At 38.7% G+C, this 26,163-nt stretch overlaps 1 protein-coding gene across 1 annotated transcript in view; it reads right to left on the bottom strand.

The window, feature by feature from the left end:
- The window catches only part of UBL3 (ubiquitin like 3), a 71,621-nt gene that overhangs the window by 11,607 nt on the left and 33,851 nt on the right, over nt 1–26,163 (bottom strand). The window contains exon 2 of the mRNA XM_054015372.1: nt 1,102–1,210. Coding sequence (XP_053871347.1) covers nt 1,102–1,210 — 109 coding nt within the window. The remainder of the gene's footprint in view (nt 1–1,101; nt 1,211–26,163) is intronic.

Below are 26,163 nucleotides of genomic sequence, written 5' to 3'. Positions count from 1 at the left end.
GTCTGTGGAACTGTGCTTCTAGGACACAACTATGTACAATAGATACCGAGTTGCCTTACCAAAGAGAATCACTGGTCCAGCTAGTTTGGTATAAAAAGTCTCCAACAGCTGTGTGTCTGTAGTGTATCTAATACTTTAGAGGACCACAATCCTTGCATTTTGTCAACTGTGTAAAACTGCATCAGGGCAAGAAAAATTCCTTCCTAACCTTCAGAGGAGGCCAGTTTAGGGCCAAAGCATGCATTATTGAAACTCCTATTGACATAGATAGCATAGATGCACATTATTCCTGTTCATGTGCAGTAATTTTCTAGTCCTCTTGAAACACTAAGTTAATGGCTCCCAATGACTTCCAGTATCAGAGAATGTCTAAATATTTTCTTTCATCAAATGTAACGTCATTTCTCAGTTTTGGCTAGTGTTTTGGATTGTGGGACAGGGAGACAAAGATGGCCTGATCAGTTTTTGTTGAACCATTCATTATTTTACTTACATATACGCACACCCCATCTCAGATTACACTTCCACTTTCCAAAATAAATACTCCCAAATTAATTTAAAATATCTTCATATTTAAATATGTTCCCAGCTTCCCTCATCCTTTAAAGTCTTTTACAATTGCCTTTTATCATTACCTTTTTTCTAGACATTACTGTATTTGTGTAGATTGTTTCTGAGGCAAAGCAATCAAAAATACAAAATATTTGAGGTTCAGTTTTGCTATTTCATTCATATAAAATGGCATATTTTCCTTACTCATCCTTAGACAAAGGGTATAATATCTAACATCCGCCAGGATCTTTCTGCAGTTATTAGATTTGTACCAAGTCTGTCTAGAAAAAAAATCATAATGAGGGAAAAGCAGTACGTAGGGCACAATGAATATGAGAAGTAACCTCAGAAGTAAGCTAGGTAATGGACTATACTTCAACATCTCAAATTTTGTACCACTGAAAACAGAAGAGAAAATATATCTTTATAAACTTCCATTTGAATATGAAGAACAATGATAAAATTATTAACATTTCAGTCTTAATTACAGAAGAGTAAACAGTTTTAACTGGACAGTTAGCAGCTAAAGGACACACAAAAATGACTCACCCATAGGCCAGTTGTCATACACATGTTTTGCAATATCTGCAGCAGAATCATTTGGTGAAAACAAGAACTCTTTCGTTTTCCCACTTACCAAGATGAGGCGCAAATTTATCTGTAAAGAAAATGGAACATTAGGAAGATTTGCTAAAAATAAATACAAATACACTATTTAATCAAAAGGCTATTTAAATTGCTAAAGTTATTCGCTGGTTTTAGCAACTAATCAGTCCAAATTAGTCTGGAAAAAAATCCTAACAGATTTAAACAGAAAATACAAAATACAGACAACCGTATTTCAAGTACCTTTGCATCAACCAAAAAGGGTGGACAGAAGGGAGTTTTCCCATAGATGGGCTAAGAAGATGACAATTATACTAATAAAATGTGTCATGTCTATTAAGGCTCTTTAATTTGATCACAATATATGCAAATGCCTTTTATTAGTTATCAGTATCATCAAATAGTTTACAAGGAACAATCAAGTTCAGTAAAAAACATCGCTAAATGCTAAGAATTCATCTTCTCTTGACCTTTTACTTAACTGAAGGAGGGAAAATAAGAATAATGACTACTTTCTTAACATATGCACATTTAAAAATATGAAATTCGGCTTCTAAAAATTAAACCCTAGACTAACTCCAAATCCCTCTTCTGTATATTTGCTACCGTGACTGTCAGACCTGACTTTACCATATGGATAGGGTGAGCAGATGTCCCATTTTTGGGGACTTTTTCTTATATAGGCGCCTATTACCCCCCACCCCCATCCCGTTGTTTCACAGTTGCTATCTGGTAACCCTACATATTGACCCACTACAGAATATTAGAAAGTCAAACAGCCTCCGGCCAGTGCCTTGTACGTTTTACGACATTGAATCTTCTGCTGATCTAACTTGCAACTTTACTTTTCTCCCATGGAGAATAAAATCCTGACTCCATGAAGTATTAATGACACCATGATTTTTCTCTTAGATGTCTCAAACAATACCTCCAGATATTGGCATCTTCAGTTATTATTCCCCCCCTTTCTGTTTGAGAGTTACTAACGGACTGAATCAAGACATTCCATCCCACAGGACCCAGCCCACAGACCAAAAAATGATAGAAAGACATCCTAATGTCTAGGTCTCAAAACGGCCCTGGTTATAGCAATATTAATAGTAGCTAAATGACTGTCAAAGCCTACATTTCCATCCCCACCCCCTCACCATCTACCATTCTGTCCCAAGTAATAGAACATAGTGATAACCACAGGGCTAACCTCTACAGCACACTTGGGTGTGCTAGACAAACTGCCTTCAAATATATGGTTCCCCTTGCAATTTCTCACCCCTTGCTATAAGAGAACGAATATTTAGTATAACAATAAAAAGTGAGGCTTTACTGGATTTTGACCTGTATTCAACAGGGTTTTTTTCCCCATTTGCTATATTACTCACAAATAGGAGCTGGAACAGAGATTCAGCTTGAAAGATCTACAGAACATGATATTTCTATCAGTTTTTTCTTTGTCTGAAATTCACTGAGGAATCCAGTAAGGGGGGGAAATAGGCTACTGTATAAATGAAGTGGTTATTCTCTTTCTTAAACTCCTGACTGTCATAATGGAAGAGACCTTGTTTTTTGACTGCAGTTCAAATGTCAACTTTTTTTTTTTTTTTTGGTGCATAAAGCCCCTAAATAATGTTATGGTATACCGGAATATTTATTATTGCTTGCATTGTTCTGTACAGCACAGATAAAGTCAAGGAAGATGTAAGGCAGGAAGGGGCAGGAGTTTTAGAAAAGTTACTTAAACAAGGAAGATTCTTCAAATGCTCAGACCAACCCCAACCAAAAATATTAAGAACAGTCATATTGAGAAAGTAAAAGAAGATGTCCAAATAGGCTGTTGACAGACGCATATTACAGCATATGGAAGACCTGTTTGAATTGTGTGTGTTTGGAGATATTCAATGCTAAAGAAAAACCTCTAAATCTACAGTGCTAGATGGATCTAATTGTTTCAATAGTCTGTGTTATATTTTAACAACTACTGTCTCTACTGTCACTGAATTGCCAAACAATCCAGAAGATTGAGAAAGGATCACATAATCTAAAATAGTTAAACTAACTACTTTTTTAGGTGCTGAATGGTCTTGTCACCAAACATTGACTGTTTAGCATTGCCAAAGACTGATGAGCTAAAAACAGACAGAGCAATGTCTAAGGCAATAGTCCTTGTATTAATCAGAGAACTTATTCCCCACTTAGTACAGCATATAGGGGATGGCATATTTCCTTGTTTTTCTGCTTCTTAGGCTTGTCAGGCTCACTACAGAAAACAAAAATTATGTAAAAATAGTGTGAAAATGTAAGTAAAATTAAACTAACATTTCTGTAAGGACCTAACAGACCTATGAGTAATTATACAATTTAAAATGAAGAGGAGCAACAGAAATAAAAAACTGAGTAAAAATGCTCATTGACATTTATCCTATGTGGCTGACTCCATTACTGCTGAAGTTCTGCTATTGTCTCAGAGGTTCACATGATCCTGTGATCCAATATCAAGATGCTTCAGGGAAAGCTAACACATTTTTGAAGAGTATACTGTAACTATATGTAGACTAGGGTTTTTTATTTTTGTTCAAAATGTGACCATTACTGAATATTAGCAAAAGCCTGAAGCAAATCTCTAAAATACTTAACCAGATGTTGTGTCAAGTCATGCATGGAAACAACTGCTCTAACAAATGGTTAAATATTTTCTTACTTAGAGCACTGTAGACTATAGTCATATTTAGTGTGCGTGCTTGTCTAAATTTTAAATCTCATTTTTTAAATCTTCTCTTGAAGGAATCTTACTGTTCATGGTAGTGTGACAGTCCCATGAGGTCTGAATCTGAAAGTCTAGTCTTTAAAATCTCCTTGAGGCACCGTGAACTGTTAAAGGCATTCAACTGCTATGCTACTTTCTCTGCAAAACTCTTTGATTAAGTTCTTTTTAAACATACTATTGCAAATTTGTGAGTATGAATGCATGTAGTAGGGGAGAGCCTGGATAATGGAAGAGTTATCTAATATACAAGTAGCTAATTTTAAACTCCTAAGGTTATACAATGATTCAGATGCCAGTTGTAGAATACATCATATCTCATCATTTGAAACGCTACAATGGAATTAAAATGTGTCCCCAGATGATTACCAAAAAGAGTTTATTTTTCTTCCTAAGGAGGTCCTATCCTTGTTATGCCTTCTGTGCTTTTCATGATCATGGCTGGTTTGTTCCTCCATGAGAGATAGGATAACAATGAGTCTTGTGATTCTTTTTATGAAGGATACGGAAGATAGGTTCCAGCCTCTTGCTGTGGGCAAGACAACCCAGAGTCTTTGCTGTGAATTTTAAAATTCAAGTTTCTGTGTTGTAGTAATAACTGAGATGTTATTGATGAAAGGTGAAAAGAGCCAGCGATGTTAGAAGTAATATTTAGTGTCAATTCTGGACTATGTCCACTCTGGTTGGTCCTTGCAGAATCAAATTATGAACATTATGTTTGAGAATTTTAAGCATATACAATCACTAACTTTTTAAGTTATCTTTCATACCCCTCATTTCTTGGCAGCTTAAAATGTTTTTAGGAACATTTTAAATGTGGGGAAGGAAGTGGCTTGGAGAACTAATTTCTTCACTGCAAGCATGTTTACTGGGTGAAAATGTCAGCCATTTTTGAAAAACAGTCTATACAATTGTTTGAATGCTACAGACTCCCTAGAGTTTTATTTTTTCTGGCCCAAGAAAGGATTCTGCAATACAAGAATACTGTAAACCGTTGTAAATAGCAAGAAGTGAGCAACGTAAGTTACAGTATTTCCATCCTATTCTATTAATTTAGATATTGATATTATCAATTTTTATATGACAGTGATGACTGGAGGCTTCCAATCAGGAAAAAAGGACCTTCATAAAGCTATACGCTCAAACATAGTGTCAGCACCTGTCCTGAAGAATACAGTCTATGATGTATCAGAGGGGTAGTCGTGTTAATCTGTATCCACAAAAACAACGAGGAGTCTGGTGGCATCTTAAAGATTAACAGATTTATTTGGGCATAAGCGTTCGTGGGTAAAAAACCCACTTCTTCAGATGCATGGAGTGGGTTTTTTACCCACGAAAGCTTATGCCCAAATAAATCTGTGAGTCTTTCAGGTGCCACCAGACTCCTCGTTGTTTTTGAGTCTATGATGAGGTCTCTGAGATAACTTGGGGCTGGGTTGGGGGTTTTATTTTTCCACAAAGTATGCAACATTTACAAAATTGTGGGAAGAACACTTCTTCTCTGTCATGCACAGGAAATATGTTTAAATGAAAAACTTGTTGGGCCAAAGAAATAGAGAGGGTGGCAAACAGCATATAAAAACACACAGATTTAAGTTTTCCTTTTTGCAGTCTGATATATTTAGTTCCTGGTTCATTTTCATAATTAATGTTTTAAAAGAGAGAGATGTACTCCAAAGCTTAAAGTTAAATCTGGAGCTGCTAAAGATTCAGTATATCAACTAGCCTAGAAAAAGGCCTCTCTGTCTCTAGGTCCACATCACCATGCAATACAAACTTTACTTATCAGTGTCAGATTTGCTTAACAGAGATTTAAAAGAGCTGAAAAATCAAACTGGTAGCTTGAAGAAAAAGCTTGGATCAATGCTAAGGTTCTTGGAACACACAGACTAAAAAATGAGGTCCCCTTCCTCCACCAAAAATCATGAAGATTGCACTGTTTTTCTGAGTATGCCATGGCTCTTTTGTATCTCTGGGACGTCCTAGCAGGCAACACAAACACACATCTGTCAAATACCCAAATATTCTTTAAAGCGACACACAATCATTTTAGTTTTTCAGGATCAGGAATACTATTTTACAGTATTTTGCTGTCCAGAGACCTCAAACTAATTATAAATGTATGTTTAAAACAAACCATTTTACCCTTATAATGTTCCATTATTCAGAAGCATGCTCTTCTTTATACTGCTATGAATAAAATGAGAACTAAACCAGAATCCAATTTTACACAGGATCATTTCATCCCAAAGGAACACAGAGCACTTTACAAACTTTATATACTACTTAGTAAAATAGATAAAACCCCTCCTTAAAAAGCTCTACCACATAAAATACATCTACATGACATTATAACATTTATTTTAATAACCTTTCCAATATTGGTTGCTCTATTTATTGCAAGAAAACTGACAGTGCAAGAAATGGCTTTGGAGAACTTTCACCTTTAAGTAAACTTTGATTAATGATTTTACATTTCCTAAAAGGAACTACTATTCTGATATTTTTTACCTAAGACTTCTATAGCCAAGAGATTAGAGGAAGAAAAATTAGTCTCCATGTATTCTGTTTGTTTACTCTGGTGCAGGTAGTTTCATTGTTTCTCCAATGTAGTTAGACTCGGCAGAATTCAATTTTTATTTTTTTATAATTTTGGCTGATAACGTTCATTTTAAGCATTTTTTATTTTTATCTATTTAAATTGTCATAGTTGTGGGAAATTATGGGTGTGTGTGTCAGACTATAGTTATTTAATGGCTGTCACGGAGAGTCAAAAAGTTAAATTTTATAGCCATTAAAACACAAACTGTCAATATCACATGTGAAAATATAAAAGTAAATATCCTTAAAATCAAACTAAAATAACTTTTGAAGCAGCATTTTTCTTACTTTGCTTAGCTGTACATTTATATTATTATTGATGGGAACATTTTTGTTTGTTTGTATATGTGTAGTGAAATCGACATTTACCCACATTTAATGATAAAAATCAAATCCTTCCAACTTTAAATATAGTCAGTTTCTCTGAGGAAAATACAGGTCTTTCCCACAACACGAAAGAAATTCAGTTTTTTTAAAAAATGCGAAAACATGGTCCTAAATCTGCCCTGAGGACCATGCAGTCATACCCATGTCCACACAGAGCCCCTACTGAAGTCAAAGAGGGTGCACCTGCCTGCTTCTCGGTGCAGGAATGGGGCCTATGAGCTGTGACTGAGCTAGTTCTCTCAGGGACAAGTATAGTCCCTGAAATAACGGGGGGAGGGGGGACGGGGGATGGGATGACTCTCTTTCAAGTTGACTGCCATTTTAATAGTTACCATATCACGTGTTACAAATGCTATTCCATTAATGGCTATGTTTTGAAGATGCATATTATAAGTTGACTTTACACAGTACTTTTGGAAATCACTAAGCTCTGCCCATGAAGTGGCACTATTTCTATAGTAAATTCCTTATTTTGAAGCAGAGGGAGATGAACAATGGACAAATATTAAAGAAAGTAAGTGGAATAAACAAATTAATGTGATAATATGGAGCACTATAAAGTTTTATTGCCATTCGTTTGGTAGACCTGCATAACTCACTTGTAACCACACCACTTTTGAAAAAGTTGGTCATCCCAAACATGAGGCCATAAAAACTTTATAGTATGCAACGCATCACACTCTAGATTTATAGGAACTTTGTAACTATTTTTATAACAGGAGCACTGATCACTTAATAGGGAAACAAACAGCTTTAAAGAAAAACTACTTGTTTTGTATGTGTAATTGGCCCCTTGAAGTGAGGAATGATAGGAAGTCTTTGTACAGGTAAGGCAGTCTCAATATGCATTAGCAAAGTTTGGAGAAGCAAGTGAGGGGAGAGAGATAAAACCCAAATAAAGGGATACCATTTTCTTTGGGGAAAAAAGTCCAACCTTGCTGGTAAAATATAAACACTGAACTCAAAATATAACGATAGTATCAATGGCTGTTTCTATGAATACAAGGTCCTCAGTGATACCCATCCATTAGCTCACTCCTGTTCAAATACCATAAAAGCAAAGGCAATATTTTACTCGATAACTCTGGGGCTTATAAGAGGATAACATATTTTCTGAGTGGGAAGAGCTGGGAAACAGTAAGCTTCGATCAAACTGATGGGAATATTGTTGTAGATAATGAGCCAATAGTAAAGCACAATGGGTCCAATTACAGTTGATAAGAAAAGCCTTGCTCAACCTAGACAGTAAACACCCTTGGGGCAGGGACCGTCTTTTACACTACATGTTTGTATGGTGCCTAGTTGTACTGTAAAAACTCAAAGAAGAAACAGAAACCACATAAATTATATATACTACTATTAAATTAACGCAGCAGCCCCATTCCCCCAATCCCAAATTCCTCACTTCCCATAACCATCACCCCAATAATGTTTGTTTCTTAAGCAGCCCTTCTATACAGAAGTGTTTTGCCCTGAATGTCAGTAGATTCTGGTTATTTTGGACCAATGAGGGGAGTAGTATCCACCAAGTCCCATAGAAAACTAGTGTATTCGACCCTCAAGTCATCTTTAAAGAGTCTGCAATCATGTAGAGAGGAGCTACAAGGAGTGGGGAAGGAGAAGCCAAAATGATCCCTGCCAACAGTAACGTGGGCCTCCCAATTTGGAGGTAGGGGTGTGTGAGTGCACACGTGCTTCGTAGAAAAGAAAGACATGACTAAAGAAAACGGAAAAAATTAAGACAGCTGCTTTATGGCTAGCAACTTTTATTTTATTAATGTTCCTACATATTTTCAGGTATGACCCTTATAAGGAGAGGAAGAGAGAAAGACATTACTGGTGCACTAGAGAGAGCATATAGAAAGGTCCTCATGTAAACTAGGAAAAGGTGGGAGTGAAATGGCAAAGTCTGGGTTTGGAAGGAAATGAAGCAGAGAACACTGAAGACTGGGGAAGCATGTGAAGGAGAGCTGGACTTGGAGACATCAGGAACTTAAAGTCTGAATCAAGAAGTTACTGAGACCATAGGCAAAGATGAATACAAGCTTCCAGATGTAAATCCTGATGCAGTTGAAATTAAGAGCAAAATTCTATTAACTTCAATGGGACCAGAATTTGGCTCTTCAACTGAAAATCAAATACAAGGATGTCACTAAAACACACAATATGAAACCGAACGTTTCATATCTGTGTTATTAACTGGCAATGAAGTCAGCATATTTAGGACTGCAAATGACATATGGTCATGTGATCTCATTTGCTCCAATACACTAATTTTCCAGCACATTAAGATAGACAATGCTCATTCAGTGATACTGCATTTACTGTGAATACTAATTTATCTGAACTAATTTAAGAATGTCAATTGTGCATTGCCTAGGGAGCTAATTTATTTATTTAAATTTATTTAAAATTGATTCAAATGAATAAAATTGTTTATAAAAATAACAAGCAATATACACGGGAACTCTTAGTTTTCCAAAATTTACTTTGGCCACAGAAAACCAATTGCTCACCCCAGGATTCTCCCATGAGCCCAGGTTACATAGGACCAGAGGAGCATTTCCATGTTAAAGTGTGTATTTTTTCCCCCAAATTATGAATGACATGTTTTACTACCAAAAGAGAAACAAAGATAACTAAAGATAGTTAAAGTATTTTAAAAGCTTCCTTGAAAGGTCTTAAGATAGAAGATGAGGGGAGGGCAGAAGAGAGTTTCTTCATCCTGACCAATTTGTTTTTAAAAACATATAATTATTTTGTTTGTTTTTTCATGGAGATGGGAGTCCCACATATCGGAGCATATGGTCTAATGTCATGGTTACTCTCCCACCAGCTTCTTCTGAAAGCTATTGTTTGTGCCCAAAGAAGTGGATGGGCACAAGAGAATGCCAACATGCTCCCATCTAGGGTGGCAAGGTAGGAGGGACAAGCCTATGGCCAAAATGCTGAATCTATATATGGTAATGCAGCCATTAATCCAGCTCAAATTTCTGTTCTATTCATAGTCTATTGTGAAGCATGCTGCAATTGTTATATTTTTAATGCTGTATTGCTGTATTCAAATGTTTTAAATAGAAATCTTTGAACAAGTGCAATAATTTTACATAGTTGAAACGAACAATATCTGCCACTGAATTTAGACACAGCTAGAAAAATTCTAGAAAAAAAATGACCATGCTGCAGTGTAGGGAGAGGTGAAGAGTTATTGGCCATTCATGTAGTGAGGTCACTGGTTATTCTTTAAACATACTGCACATAAGTTACTAGCCAGAAAATGATGTGAAAAATGGTGGTCCCATGAAGGGTCCCAGGGTCAGCATCCCTACAGAAATCTCAGCACTCTCTCCCGACTCAGCAGTTGGACATGGTAGAATTTGGGCTTCTCATCAATGTGTTGTCCTAGAGTCCCGGTGGTGGGACTCACAGTCCTCTTTTGTTTCTATGGCTTGGCTACTATGCATCTGGTAAGTTTTTTTAGCCTCGACTGCAAGTATAAAGAAAGGTTTCAGAGTAACAGCCGTGTTAGTCTGTATCCGCAAAAAGAAGAACAGGAGTACTTGTGGCACCTTAGAGACTAACAAATTTATTAGAGCATAAGCTTTCGTGGACTACAGCCCACTTCTTCGGATGCATCCGAAGAAGTGGGCTGTAGTCCACGAAAGCTTATGCTCTAATAAATTTGTTAGTCTCTAAGGTGCCACAAGTACTCCTGTTCTTCTTTTTAAGTATAAAGAAAGAAATCGAAAAAATTCTGTACTTACAAGTATTTTTTTTTAAGTGAGCAAAGCAGAGAATTACACCTTGAAGCAGAGACAGATTTCAGTTCACTTGAGCGGAAATACCATGAAATTAAATTTTTATCATCATCAACTGATTCCAAGTTTCATTGGGCCTACTGTGTACCATGGCAGTCAACCAGAATTTTGCCAATTCAAAGCACTATCTAAACCATTGAGCTGTGATAATTAAAGGCAAAATACAGGACATAAGATATTTTTATCTTTGATGCAAAAAATAGTAGTAATGTTTAATTTAAATGGCTGTTTAAGTAACTATATAGACCTGGTTTACTCAAGTGAAAGTAAGCAACTCAGACATGAATGAAAGCAAAATCCCTTCTTCCTAATTGGGTTCTTCCTAATATAGCCCATAGCAAACATTTAATCACACGATAAGAGGATTAAGGATTGTGAGGTTACATGCTAGTTTCCCTAGAACAAAACTCCTTACAAGCCAACAACATGATCTAGGCCATTGAATGTGCTTCTTGGAGCAGGCTAATGGTCATTCCTTATCTTCAGAGATTTTCAATCTTAATGAGTAAACCTTAAAGCACAATAAAAAATAAAACTTGCTTTTAAAGAAATCTACATATTTGTTTTGTTCAAACACCATGGGATAAATTCATTGCTGATGTAGCCTCACTGAAGTCAACTGACTGACATCAATGGTGTTACATCACAGATGAAGTCTGACCCAGATACTATTCTGTTCATTATATGCAGTTTTATATTAAAAAGGATAAGTGTAGCCTTTCTGGATTTTTGCTGTATCATGCCAGTTCAGTGCATGTCTCCTACCAATCAGTAGGTAGACAAAAATTATGATTATACCACTTCCCTTACAAAGAGAGCTTGGGTAGCATGAACTAGCTACTTGTTATTAATGGATAGAGATCATTCAATTTTTCCTCCTTGAATGTTTCTTCTACATCTACTGTAGGCTTCTATAAAGTAACCTGTACTTTACCAATTGCTATCTGATCACTTGATCCCTTTTGAAGCCCTGAGTTCCCAATCCAATATTTCATACCCTGGATGCCTATCTTAGGGTTTTATACAGCACTCATTTAGGGTTACCATATTTCAGCGAGCAAAAAAGAGGACGGGAGAAGCCCCGCCCTAGCCCCGCCCCTGCCCCTCCCACTTCCTGCCCCCCCTGACCTCCCAACCCTCCCCCCGTTCCTTGTCCCCTGACTACCCCCTCCTGGGACCCCTGCCCCTAACTGCCCCCCAGGACTATCTAAGCCTCCCTGCCTCTTGTCCCCTGACTGCCCCAACCTTTATCCACACCCCCACCCCCAGACAGACCCCTGGGACTCCCACGCCCCATCCAACCACTCCCCACCCCCTGACAGCCCCCCCCCCGAACTCCCAACCCATCTAAACCCCTCTGCTCCCTGTCCCCTGACTGCTCCGATCCCTCTCCACACTCCTGCCCCCTGACAGCTCCCCCCCAGAACTCCCAACCCATCTAAACCCCTCTGCTCCCTGTCCCGACTGCTCCGATCCCTCTCCGCACTCCTGCCCCCTGACAGCCCCCCCCAGAACTCCCAACCCATCTAAACCCCTCTGCTCCCTGTCCCCTGACTGCTCCGATCCCTCTCCCCACTCCTGCCCCCTGACAGCTCCCCCCCAGAACTCCCAGCCCCCTACCCCCCCGCTCCTTGTCCCCTGACTGCCCCCTCCTGGGACCCCTGCTCCTAACTTCCCTCCAGAACCCCACCCCCTACCTAAGACTCCCTGTTCCTTGTCCCCTAACTGCCCCCTCCTAAGACCCCCCCCCCAACTGCCCACCAGGACCCTACCCCCTACCTGTACCCTGACTGCCCAAAACTTTCTCCACTCCCCCCAAAAAGCCCCCCCCCCGTTTCTTGACTGCCCCCTCCAGAACCTCCCTGCCCCTTCTCCTGCCCCCCTTACCCTGCTGCTCAGAACAGGGTGTTGGGCTCTGTGCGAGCCGGACACGTGGCTGCGCTCCCCAGCACAACAAAACCCGGTCCCTGGCCCTGCACAACAAAACCCGGTCCCTGGCCCGGACCGGGTTGCAGGGGAGAGCTGTCCTTGTATCAGCACAAAGTGCTCTCGCTCCCGTTTTGCTACGCTGCATGGCAGTAACCGCTCCCAGTTGCAAAAGGGGAGGGCTGCACTTTGTGCTGAGACACTTGCTGGAATGCAGGGCGGAGCTCCTCTCCAGCTGCTCCGGAGTCCAGCCCGGGACTTTCCTGCAGCCCTCCCAGCCGCTCCGGGGGAGGGGGGAAATCCCGGACATTGTGAGTGCTTTACAAATTCCCCCCGGACGCTATTTTTAGCACAAAAAGGAGGACATGTCCGGGTAAATCCGGACGAATGGTAACCCTAACTCATTGCCATAGTAGTGAAGCACTTCCAGCTGAACTGGATCTGCACCAAGATGTCTAGTGGATTTTGTGGAGTCTAGTGCTTGTCTCCCTTCCCTGATATAGGAGGTTCTGCCTGGGGAACACTAATATCCCTCACAGTGATTACAAAATAGGAAGATTTAATATTAGCAAGTTTTTTCCCGCATCCAACAATTCTTTTCTGATAAGCCACCTGATCTGCTTCACCAAAGAAGTGAGCAAGGTTATGTTCTATAAATTTGGCCAACTTGTGCAGTTCCCTGCATCTTAATAATTGTTTGTAAAGCACTCTGAAGTATTCTCTTTAGATAACTCAATAGTAAACAAAAATAACTTCCATAAGCTTCTTACCATTTAGTAATAAGTCTACAGCACAACTGATTCAAACATGTATGCAGCACAATGTATGATGATCTAAATTTAATAGGCTTCCCACCTCCCCCATCTAAAAGCATTTTTCCATCACACCTGACATAGGATAATTTTAGATCTGGGATATTCGGACGCTGAAGAGCAGCAGATTGACCATTTTGAGTCTCATCATCTTTGTCAGCTGCTCCAAATTAAGTGGCAGGACAAGATCAACAATGAAGATACTTGTAGCCAAATCCAGCAACTGCCTCCATCAGCACTGGTTCGGTTTTGACAGCTTTCTTGGTGCAGACATATTAGGATGGAAGACGAATGAATTATGAAGTTTGTTTACCAAGCAATGCAGCTACAAATGGTCAGCAATCACCTGACTGCCAAAGCTTCAATGCCACCATAAGATCGCCAGTGATGGACAGACTGACCATCCAACCAGACCATCTTAAGGACCTAGTTAGAAATCAATCTGGGTGGCACTTAATCTGCAAGGAGACTACATTCATTTTGGATTTGCCTTGAATGATGAATGAATGAGTGATTAGGCTCAATCATATTCAACATCCTCAAGAACATGTTTTCACCAATTATGTTTAGTATATTTGGCACAAACACAGTTAACACCATGATAGAACTAAAGCTTGAAAGGAAGGATGCTTTTGCGGATAAAGCACTGGAATGAGACTCAGGAGACCTCTTTATTCAATTCCTGTCTTTGCCATAGACTTCGCAAGTCACTTCATCTCCATCCCCAGTTCTCATCTGAAAAATGGGGATAATAATCCTTCCCTCTTCCTACACTCTGTTCCTTCTGTCTATTTAGGCAGTAAACTTCCAGGGTCTGCACTCAAAGTCACCACTAAAATGGGGTTTTGATCTCTAAAACCAGATGTGTTAAAATTGAGTACTTCTGTGATATTTTAATGGATCTCATAATGCTTTTCACAGACTATTCATATTACTTTAAAATAAAGGCATTTACTTGAGCGTTAGTTTTAAAAGAGATTATTGACTAAGGGGTTAATCAACACAAGTGATGAAGAAGAACTACTCCTCAGAAAATAAGAGTAACTAAACCTTTGGTACTGGCCAATTTTGGGGCAGCGGGGGTGTTACCCAGATATTACAGAATATATGAAAAAAATACTCCTTGTTAGGACTGCTTCTTTTTAATTCTGAGAGTTATGGAGGCATGCATAACTCAGTTGGGCCAGGTCATTTCGAATAAGAGGAATTCAAAAATATATATATATTTTTTCATGAGACTCACAAGATGGGTGATGTAATGTTTAAGAAGCTTCATTTAAATTTAAATTAAAATGCAGAGCCCCCCAGACCAGTGGCCAGGACCCGGGCAGTGTGAGTGCCACTGAAAATCAGCTCATGTGCCGCCTTCGGCACGCGTGCCATAGGTTGCTTACCCTGCCCTAGATGATGTTTGATGAGCTCTGTCACAGTCATGGCATAGTTACATTTACAATTCCACAACTGTCTTGCAAAAACTAAAGTGTACCATCATAGGACACTACAATGAATACAAGAAACAGCTGCTCAATATGAAGAGAGAAAAAATCCACATAGTTAAAGCTATTCTATTCTTTCCAATATGTTTGTCAGACAAATCATTGTACATAGCTGAAAGGAGGAACTGGTGTTTAAAAAGAAGACTGCATTTGTTTTACAAACTAGCTATCAAGAAAACTATTGTCTCAAGCTATCCATGCTAATCACAGACAATTTGCATCAACCTGCGACTAGTGACACTGTCACTTAGTGGTGCCACAGACAGCTATGGCATCATCTGCTTTACTGTTACCATTCTCATTTATAAATTAGTGTTCTTAGAACATTTATGAATTCTCATGTGACTACAATTGTATTTCATTGATTTCTTCAACAGACAAGTCTCTTCAGCGGAAATAAATAGACTATCAAGTTATACAGGATGACTGTTACAAATACTGCACAGCTGCTTAGTATCACAAACCGAGGAGTGAGTAGGTGGATAAATGCATGTAATGTCAGACGTCGTCTAGAATTTTTCCTCCCTCCTTCCCCTGAACACACAATGATATAAGAAAGTTGCACCTCTTGCAGTCTTTGGAACAATTAGGTAGAAAGGACAAAAATACAGCTGCACATATAATGTTATTTCCATGAACTTGTCCAGGTGTCAGATCTTCTACACAGAGAAGCACCATCAGGACCCTCTGTTGCCATTTGGGTCAGTTAGTTCTGATTTGCCCCAAAGAACTTTGGCCATCATTTAAAACTTCAATTGAATTTCTAGAGATGGGTGCAGCCCAGAGAACAAAGGTGAAAGAAACTGGCAGAAGTAGCACACGAGAGAAAATAAAGATGACAGGCAGAAGGAATAACTAAAAATTAAACTTATGGAGAAGGAATACCAGTTTGGCCCTGTAAAGAACAAAGGATTCCAGAAATAATGATGGCACGGGGAAGAACAGTAGCTAAAGGAAGGTGTTCAAATACCATGGTGATGAATGTATTATAAAGTGAGACAGATGTAGTCATCCAAGGGAACACTGAATAAGGATGGTGAAGAGAGAGTTCCCAAATTTGAACACGAGCCAAATTCTGCTCTCAGTTTCACTTGGACGACAGCATTACATGGATGCCACAGTTCTGAATTTGATTTGATATGCCTAAATTATAAGACAACAAAGGAAAAGAATAGGAAGGAGAAAAACACAAAATACCTCACCTACTGGAGGGGAAGGAGGAAGCAGAGAAATAAGGATTTTTATGGAAAAGGGAAGCTACATTTAATGGACTTTTCTTTGTTAATTTAACCTAAAAAATAAACATTTCCTGGACCACAAGAGGAGTGGTCATATACCTGACATGTTTATAACCCCTCTAGTCCCCTCCTTTGCCAAGAAACAATTTTCTGCAATATCTGTCCCAATCTACTCTTTAGCTAGTGGTATCTGAAGCAGCAAGATTTTCATCAACCCCACAAAATTTGTGGGTAATTTAATGCTGAATTCATCAACATTAATTTAATCCACTTCCCTTCTTCACTCTTTGGATCAATCTCCCTTTGAAAGGAGCACTAGGGCCAGCATCCAGAGAGAGCAGATGGTGGTTAAGAACACTGGAGAAGCACAGGGCTCCCAGATGGGCAGTTTGAGATCCACTGGTTAGAGGCAAGGAAGATGTCCCCTGCTCACCATCAAGCAAACAGAAGAATATGTAGAAACTTGGAACAGTTGCTTGACTAATTCAACAGTAGCCCAGAATGATGATGTACACTGTCTTAAGCATAAAACCAAAAACATACAAACAGGAAGACACCATCATGACAATCTGATGATGCAAAGTAGGAATGAAAACCAACTTCCTCATTAAAAACATTAGAAAAAAGTGAAGAGTTATATATATATATATGCATATATATAGGTCAGAGATTTAGGAAATTTGCCTAAAGTAATCACTTGTGTTTTCCTTTAATTGACCTTTTCAATTTGTTTTTACCCCCTTTCCATCTTCTATATCTAACACACACACAAACCATCTCAATGCAACATACACATGGTGCATGCAGTGTTTTGCTAATGTGCATGACATCTGGGGTTCTTATAGTTAAATTTTAAAACAAAACAAAACAAAAACAAAACACCTATCTAAGAGACTATCAGATACTTATATGGTCCCTATTACTGGAGTATCTGAGTGCCTCACAATCTTTAATGTATTTATCCTCATAACATCCCTATGAAATAGGGAAGTATCATCCCCATTCTACTGATGGGGAACTGAGACTCAAAAAGATTAAATGGCTTGCCCAAGTTCACTCAAAGTCTGTGGAAGACCAGGGAATTGAATCCAAGTCTAGCAAGTCCTAAACTAGCACCCTATCCACTGGATCATCCCTCACATAAGCAGAGACAAACTTGAAGATGCATGTTTGACTTAACTGACTCGGCAGCATCTTTTAAAGCTTCATTCGAATTGATTTCTGGCATGTGGCCTGAAGATCTCATGTGTTTTGCCATCAAATCTCAAAATATACCAAAATAAGTACAATAAAAGCCCTATTCACCATCCATACACAAACCATATCTTCATGGAACTAAGTAGGTTTTAAATGGCTGAACAACTACATGGTGCCGTTAGGAGCAAACTATCCTTGTTTAAAAAATTAATTTTACTGCAGGCATCAAATTATCCATAATGCTTAAAAATCAAGTTTCTAATCTCTTCATCATCAGACCTGCTGAGACTGAACAACTCAGATATAATCTAAGAGAATGATTTACATTTATTTATTTATATTTATCCACCTACAGGCATTAAGAAGGGATTCCCCACTCCACCCCTCACTGTATTTTTCCCCCTCCTTTCTCTGAAGCATCAAGAATAGCCACAGCTGGAAACTGGATGTTGGAAGAGAAGGGACAGGTCTCTCAGGTGGCACCGAGTATTCTGGTGGTTTCCGAGGTGGCTGGCTGGTTATTGCTCATATGTTCAGGGTCTAATTGATTCCCAACCAAACGTGTGGCATAGAATTTTCCCCAGGTCAGACTGGCAGTGACCTTGGGCTTTTTTCACCTTCTTGTGAAGCACATAGGCGTGGGTTACTTGCCAGGATTATCTGGGTATATCTAACTTAATACACCTCTACCCCGATATAACGCTGTCCTCGGGAGCCAACAAATCTTACCGCATTATAGGTGAAACCGCGTTATATCAAACTTGCTCTGATCCGCCGGAGTGCGCAGCCCCGCCCCCCCGGAGCACTGCTTTACCGCGTGATATCCGAATTCGTGTTATATCAGGTCGCATTATATCAGGGTAGAGGTGTAATGTCCTTGCTACTGCAGGGGCTTTGGGAACTGGTGCAACTCAGTCCCTCATATTCTCTGCCTGTGGCACATAATAATCTAGTCTCCTATAGCCTGTAATAATGGTCTGATTTCAGTTGTTGGGTTTAGTGTGCAGGGGCTGGGTGGTTTTGGTGGATTGTGATGTATAGGAGGTCAGACTGCCCTTAAATTCTATGCAAAGGTTGTTTTATTTTAAAGTTATGTTTCTACCTTATCAGAATATACTATTAGTTCTTAAAACTATAAAGCAAGATATATATACACACACACACACACACACACACGTCTCAGCCTCAACATAACTAACATATCTAGCTAAGAACTTATTTATTAAAACTCAAATGAAGGAAATCAAAGTGTCATTTTATGACTGCATAGTGGAATTACTCAAATTCATCCACAATAAACATCTACTTGCATGCAACTGTTATGTAGGAGTTATTTAAAGGCAGGTAAGCTGAAAACACATATTCATACACAATAAACTTACCCAACTTCTTTAATCAACATACATTTATGAAAAAGTTAAATTATATAAACTATATAAGAAGTGGAATACATCAGTCTATGCTCACACAAGGTAAAATACTATGGCAACAGAGATTAGAGAGGTGTTAACGTCGGCTTCCTTATACAATCAGCAGGTGAGTGGATGCCCCATTGCAACTGTCCAATATATAAGTCACTGAGGATTCCTTGAAAAAGCAGAAGCACAATAAATGTCTTGTTGCTAATATAACTGGTTTTGTATGTTTAAGTTTTCATGAGCACATATTTTGTGACATGACATTTTTATGGGAAGAGGAATTTATGCACTGGGGGACTCAGCTTTACCAAAGATTTTTTAACTTTCCCTTGTTTATCCATACATTTCTTACTAAATTTCCTATTTCTCAAAAGGTATTCATGACAGGGACTTGCTTTTCTTCTCACCCCCTCTCCCTACTACTTAATCCTGCAGGAATGCCTTAGTGTTGACCCTGGACTCAACATAATTTCCACAGCAACAGACCCGTCTGAATGATACAGAATTAAGCACTTCCCCATAGTATCAAGAAGGAGAAGTTGTGCTGAGGGAGAACATGTATCCAAATACATACTTCAAGCACAGCAAAGGGAAGTACTGGTAAACTGCTTTTGGTACAAGCTGTCTCTTTACAAGTTTAGAATCAGTGCTAAAATCTGTCTTTGAGGTCAAGCAGGACAGTCCAGTGGCTAGCCGTAGCCTGGAACTTGGTAGACCTGGATTCAGTTCCTGGCTCTGCTACAGACTGTGTGACCTTGAGCAAGCCAGAGTCTTTGTACTACACTTCACCTATATGTAAAATGTGGATAATGGTACTTTCCTATGTCACAGGTGTGTTGTGAGACATTCAGATACTACTGAAAGGGCATGCAGAGTGGATAAAATCTGGGGTTTATTTTATTCAAATTTTTAAAAATCCAATTTTTAAATCAGTTTTTTATTTAAATGAATTTTTTTTAAATTTAAGTTAAATTAAATTTTAAAATAAACCTATTTGAATTTTAAATTTAAATTATGACAACTTACATCAAGGCCTAAACTTACTGTAATTTATTAAAATAATTTAAATTAGATAAAAATAATAATATTAAGCAGCATAGGTTTGCTGCCAAGTTTTAAAGAAAATCATACCACTGAACTGATGGAAGTCACTGGTTAAGCACCAGGAACCAGAGTTTGCCAAAGGGCTAATACAGCTTGTGAATAGCTGTTGCCTTTTCTACAGATGCAGGGAGAATATTGTCTTCATTTCAGTTTATTCAACTAATTCAGTTCAATGAGGCATTTACTGAAAGTTAATAAACTAATGGGAGTTGAAAAAGCAGAAAAGCTTCCAAACTATTAATAAAAATCAAATGTGAGAGGATAAGATCTACTAGTATTAAAAATCTCAAAGGACACAATGACCAAAACCAATCAGTTCCATTCACTAACTACAGATATTTATTTTCTTTAATAAATCAATTCAGTTTTAAATGCAAAACAATTTCATATAAACTTTCTGATAAACTTTTTTATGTATTCAGCACATTTAAGAGCCTTATTTAACTAATAACATTTTAAAATTATAGTTTTATGCGTTTTAATTTTAATTTCCATCCAAACAGAGTTTGGCAAAAATCAACTGAAAATTAATCATTATCTAGTAAATAAGAAATACATCATTCACCATTTTTAATTACCGGTACTTAAATAAATGTGGATAGATATGGTGTATCCTCCTGGTTAGCAAAAAAGCACCAAATATAGTGTAAAGGCTATATTTCATTGAAAAAAAAAATCAATGTTTTAATCGTTACCAGCCAATAAGAATAAAAATTTCTTTAGGAAAATAGTTAATCCAAATACTAAACAAGATTAAAATTATTTACCGGTAAATTGTTTTGATTTACATCAATCCACTGGGGAAAGAGGGGGCATATAAGTACCTACGATTTTTCTGAATAATTAGTGTACTAATCCATGCCCTTTTTCCAAATTCTGGGTCTCTTGAGGACTTTCATATAAGCTTCAATTAAGTACACCTCTACCCCTATATAACACAAATTTGGATATAACGCGGTAAAGCAGCGCTCGGGGGGGGGGGGGGGGGGGGCTGCGTGCTCCAGCGGATCAAAGCAAGTTCACTATAACGCGGTTTCACCTATAACGCGGTAAGATTTTTTGGCTCCCGAGGACAGCGTTATATCGGGGTAGAGGTGTAAAACTGTGCATTACTGCCAAGAATAAAAGCTTGTCCAAATAATTCTAGTTGATTAGAACTCTTTCTAGGAAACTACTTTTGATAGAAAGTCTTCCATCAGACAAACATGATAAATATTCTACTTCTATTAGGCCCTCACTACAATTCAATTTCAAATTTTAAAAGCCGACAACTCACTACTAAAACTGCAGTACTGACAATAAGCAAATTTCTCCCAGATCTAAACCCATGGTATTTTGGACCTTTCCAATATCTGCCTCAAAGGTAGCATTAAAAAGTTTAATTAGCTCTTGATGCAAGTACTGAACCAGCTGGTCATCTTCACCTTCCTCCCTAAATGCCTCACTAAAATCATCAGGGGGCTATCTGTGCTGTGAAGGAAGAGACTATTATTGTGATTACCTGCTGCAATCTCTCTCACAAACTACAGCAGCTACAGTGCAGTTCTTTAGAGTGAATATAGCTCTGCACTTGACAGTACAGTACTCCCAGTGTTTGCAGTCATTCCAAGGTTTCTTAGAGCAGCGAACACATCAATATATTTACAATTAGCCCATTATTTAGATGTCGGGAGAATGAGTTGACCTATACCAGAGGTTTTCAAACTGTGGTGCATGCCCCTGCCCCCCCGGGGGCGCAGCAGACTGTTCGGGCCAGCCCTGTGTGGCAGAAATGTTCGGGGATGGAACGCCACAGCCACCCCGACTCACTTCAGTGAGCCACCCAGTCTGTGGGTCTATTTAGTCGGAGGGGGGAGGGCAGATCAAAATAAAAAATTATAACTTAAAGGGTGTGATGGGTTGGATCACAGAAACCCCTTTGGGAGTTGCCACCTGATGTGCCAAGACTACTTCTATCCCTGTTTTCCCTGCCAGCTCAGGACTCCAGCACCCTGTCTTGCTGAGCCAGACACTCCCGTCTGCTCCAACAAAGACCCAGGGTCTGAATTACTTGCCCCAAAGCTGCAGGTTTACCTGAAAACAGTTCACAGAAGTGTGCTTGTCTTTAACACTCAGATGCCCAACTCCCAATGGGGTCTAAACTCAAATACATCCATTTTATCCTGTATAAAGCTTATACAGGGTAAACTCAAATTGTTTGTCCTCTATAACACTGATAGAGAGATATGCACAGTTGTTATTGGGTATTAATACATACTCTGAGTTACTTAATAAGTAAAAGGTGATTTTATTAAATACAGAAAATAGGATTTAAGTGGTTCCAAGTAGTAACAGACAGAACAAAGGAAATCACCAAGCAAAATAAAATAAAATGTGCAAATCTATGTCTATTGAAACTAAATACAGATAAGATCCTCACCAGTTCCAGAATGCTCCCTTTTACAGACTAATCAGCCTGGGTCCAGCAATCACTCACACCCCCTGTAGTTACCGTCCTTTGTTCCAGTTTCCTTCAAGTATCCTGGGGAATGGAGAGGCTCCTTCTTTAGCCAGCTGAAGACAAAATGGAGGGGTCTCCCACGGGTTTAAACAGACTTTCTTTTGTGGGTGGAGACCCCCCTCCTCACTCCTATGCAAAGGAGTTCTGGAGTCACCTGGGCAAGTCACATGTCCCTGCATGACTCACAGTCTTTACAGGTAGTATTCATTGTTCACATGCTACCTTGAATGTCCTCAAGTAGACTTATGTGGATTGGAGCATTCCAAGATCCATTGTCCTTTAAGTGTTTCTTGATTAGGTACTTAATTTCAACATTCCTTTCTCCAGGAACTGACCAAATGTTCTACTAAGGTTATTTAGAAATCAAGCCAGTACACAGCCAACATTCATAACATTCATTATGTCGAATACAAAAATGCTACATGCATGCAAATAGGATTAATACATTCAGTAGATCATAACCTTTACGGAGATATGTTACATGGCATATGTAGCATAAACCACATTCTAAGCATATTTCCGTAGAGCCTTATGGGCGGTACCATCACAAAGGGAACTTCAGCTCAAAAAAAGTTTAAAAAACTACTGACCTATACTATATTATAAAATCCCTATATAGTACGTAAAAAAACTAGACTTGCAGAAGTCATTATATTGGGATACATATCAGACAAATATAATGGACCAGATTCCAACCCATTAAAACACAAAATAAAAATCTCTGGGGATAGAATGTCTGATAATAACTTTAGCATTAATAAAGGACAAAATAAATTATTTGGAAGTTCAAAATATAAATCAGACATACTATTGCATCTCAGGAAAGAGACAATGTTGTTAGCAAGCATACAAACGAATATAAATGGTGAGAACATTTTCACTGACATCTAGAATACTAATGCTGGGCCAAGTCAAGATAAAACTCCATACAAAAATGTTCCTGGAAAAAATAATTCAAGAGGTATTACATACCCATAAAATAGTAATACTAAAATTTTATGTAGAATTCTCTCTGAGAAAATTTGTTTGCCATTGCATAAAGACAAAAGAAAACAGACAGTATTTCAGTACTATATTCCATAATAATTGCCAGCATACAGATTTGTGCTTTTTTAAAAGACACTCTTTGGGAAGCTTTCATTTGTAGTTAGCAATTATTGTCATTTATCATATAACACATGCTAACATTCATAATTTACTCTTCATAAAGACCTCTGCTAAATCAAGCAAAATGTTTTAGTTCAGCAGTTCCCAAACCTTTTATTAAGGTGGCTTACCAACTGCATTTTGACTTTCTGAGGGACCCATCATTACCCCTGCTATCCCTCCCTTCCCTTTCTCAGTCCTCCAGTCCCCCCCTTCTCAGGCCAAGCCCCCTATTTGGTTCCCCCAAGAACCCCTTGCTCTCGCTCTCCCAGCCTTGCCACCTCTGGTAGCCCCAGCCAGCTCGTTTGTCCTCACAGCAAGGCCAAGATCACTACACTAAGCTATTCACTGTCTGCTCACTAAAAGAACAGGAGTACTTGTGGCACCTTAGAGACTAAAATATATTAGAGCATAAGCTTTCGTGGGCTACAGCCCACTTCTTCGGATGCATAGAATGGAACATATATTGAGGAGATATATATACACATACAGAGAGCATGAACAGGTGGGAGTTGTCTTACCAACTCTGAGAGGCCAATTAATTGAGACAACTCCCACCTGTTCATGCTCTCTGTATGTGTGTATATATATCTTCTCAATATATGTTCCATTCTATGCATCCGAAGAAGTGGGCAGTAGCCCACGAAAGCTTATGCTCTAATAAATTTGTTAGTCTCTAAGGTGCCACAAGTACTTTGTTCTTTTCGTGGATACAGACTAACACGGCTGCTACTCTGAAACCTGTCTGCTCACTGGCTCTGGCCACTTTTTTGGCACTGCTGCTGCCTGGATCCTCCACACTGCTGCTTGCTACCCAGAGGAAGTGAGCTCAGAATCCACCCAGCAGTGGCAACATGGAGGAAGCAGCGCATCCCTTCCTCACCCACGCCCCAGAAGTGTTTCCTCCACGCTGCTGCTTGGGTCCTGCTCCCCAAAATACTGCTGCCTGCTGACTATAGGAAGTGAGAGCATGGAGTAGGGGAATGCCTCCAGGGCACATACAAGGCAGATATCGGCTGCTGACTATCAGCTCACTCGCTGGCTTGGGCCACTTCCTTTGCGCTACTGCTGAGGCCGGCTGGAAGCGAGGGAGGAAGCAAGCTCTTCCAAGGCATGCACAGCCTACCTACACCCTTCCCAAGATCCACTGGTGTGTTGGAACGCACCATCTGGGAAACACTGTTTTAGTTCGTGTGGAAGAAATATTTTGAATGAAGTCCTGAAACACTTGGTACTGTATTATAGTTTGCTGTTTTAACTCAAAAGCAATAAATAAATAAGGACCTTATCAGGAGACAGATTGCACAATGCAAAATCCTGTGCATAGGCTGAGCCCCACTGGAGTCAATGGGGCTCAGCGTTTGCTTAGACTACTGTGTCTGTGCAATCAGTCATAGGATCATGGTCTAAGTTATTAATATTAAACCACACTCAATCCCCAAAAGTTATTGTCTGAGGGCCTGATCCAATTCCCACACAACTCAATGAGAAAAATTCTCATTGACTTCAATTGTGCAGGAATTGTGCCTTAGTCCACAATTTTAAAGCAGTATAATAAAAATATGAAGTTACATATAGCAGCAAAATTATACATATGCAAAATAGGAAGAAGTGGGGGAAATGGTAAAACGCCTACTCAGAATTTTATTTGCATCTCTGGGTTTCAGAAACTGAGTTTAGGAATATAAATACCATCAAAGAGTAAACAAATGGTCTAATCCATCTGGATCCTGTCCCTGACATAGTCCAATGTTGGATACTTCAGAGGAAGAAGTAGAATCCTACAATTAGCCTAAATTGTGCAATGCTGTATCATTGGGAATTTTTTTTTCTTGGTTCATGATCACCTTCGGCCTTGAAGCATGAAAATTAACAGCCCTCATAGATTTTTATCTTCATGTAACTGTACATACTCTTATTCAAGAAGTAATTTTAAAACTTTTACTCAACTATTCCATTTGCCTCAACACCACCATACAGCAGAGAATTCCACAGATTAATTATATACCTTCCAAAAAGCTTCCCTTCATCCTTTTATGAATTTGCCACCTTTAAATTCCATAACTATCCCGTGTCCTTGTATAATGGGAAAGGTAACATAGGTGTATATATGAATCGCCTTACTTAAGACATTCTGTCACCTTACCTTTCTTATCTGTACATCTCTTTTCTTACCTCAACTAGTGAAATTAATATTGCTCTGTATATTACTCCTGTATTTTTTCCACTCATAAAGAAACAACCACCACACCCAATACTCAATTATATTTTGAAAGACTATTTATCTTAAGGATGTCAGAGAAAAATAGTGTAATCTTACCCAAGAACAATATACTTGCCCTTTCATGTAATGTGTGCATTCCATATTTCTCCCTGAGTTTGCTTTATTGTCCTTAATTTATAGCTACTCAGAATACACTATTTCCTAACTTAAAGTTAACGTTTACGTAATTCATGTGGAGGCATTTCAATTTATTCATTTGGTTGGAATCAAATACGATTTTATCAGGTATAAATTTGAAGTAGTTTGAAGATCATAACTCGCTCTTTAGTATCACAGAAACAAACTTATAGTAAGTTTATTATGACAACTTAAATGTATAT

The sequence above is a fragment of the Malaclemys terrapin genome, chromosome 1, assembly GCF_027887155.1.
Source record: "Malaclemys terrapin pileata isolate rMalTer1 chromosome 1, rMalTer1.hap1, whole genome shotgun sequence".
Classification (NCBI taxonomy): Eukaryota; Metazoa; Chordata; order Testudines; family Emydidae; genus Malaclemys; species Malaclemys terrapin.
The sequence above is the reverse complement of the archived record's forward strand: the minus strand, read 5'-3'. Positions and strand labels throughout refer to the sequence as shown.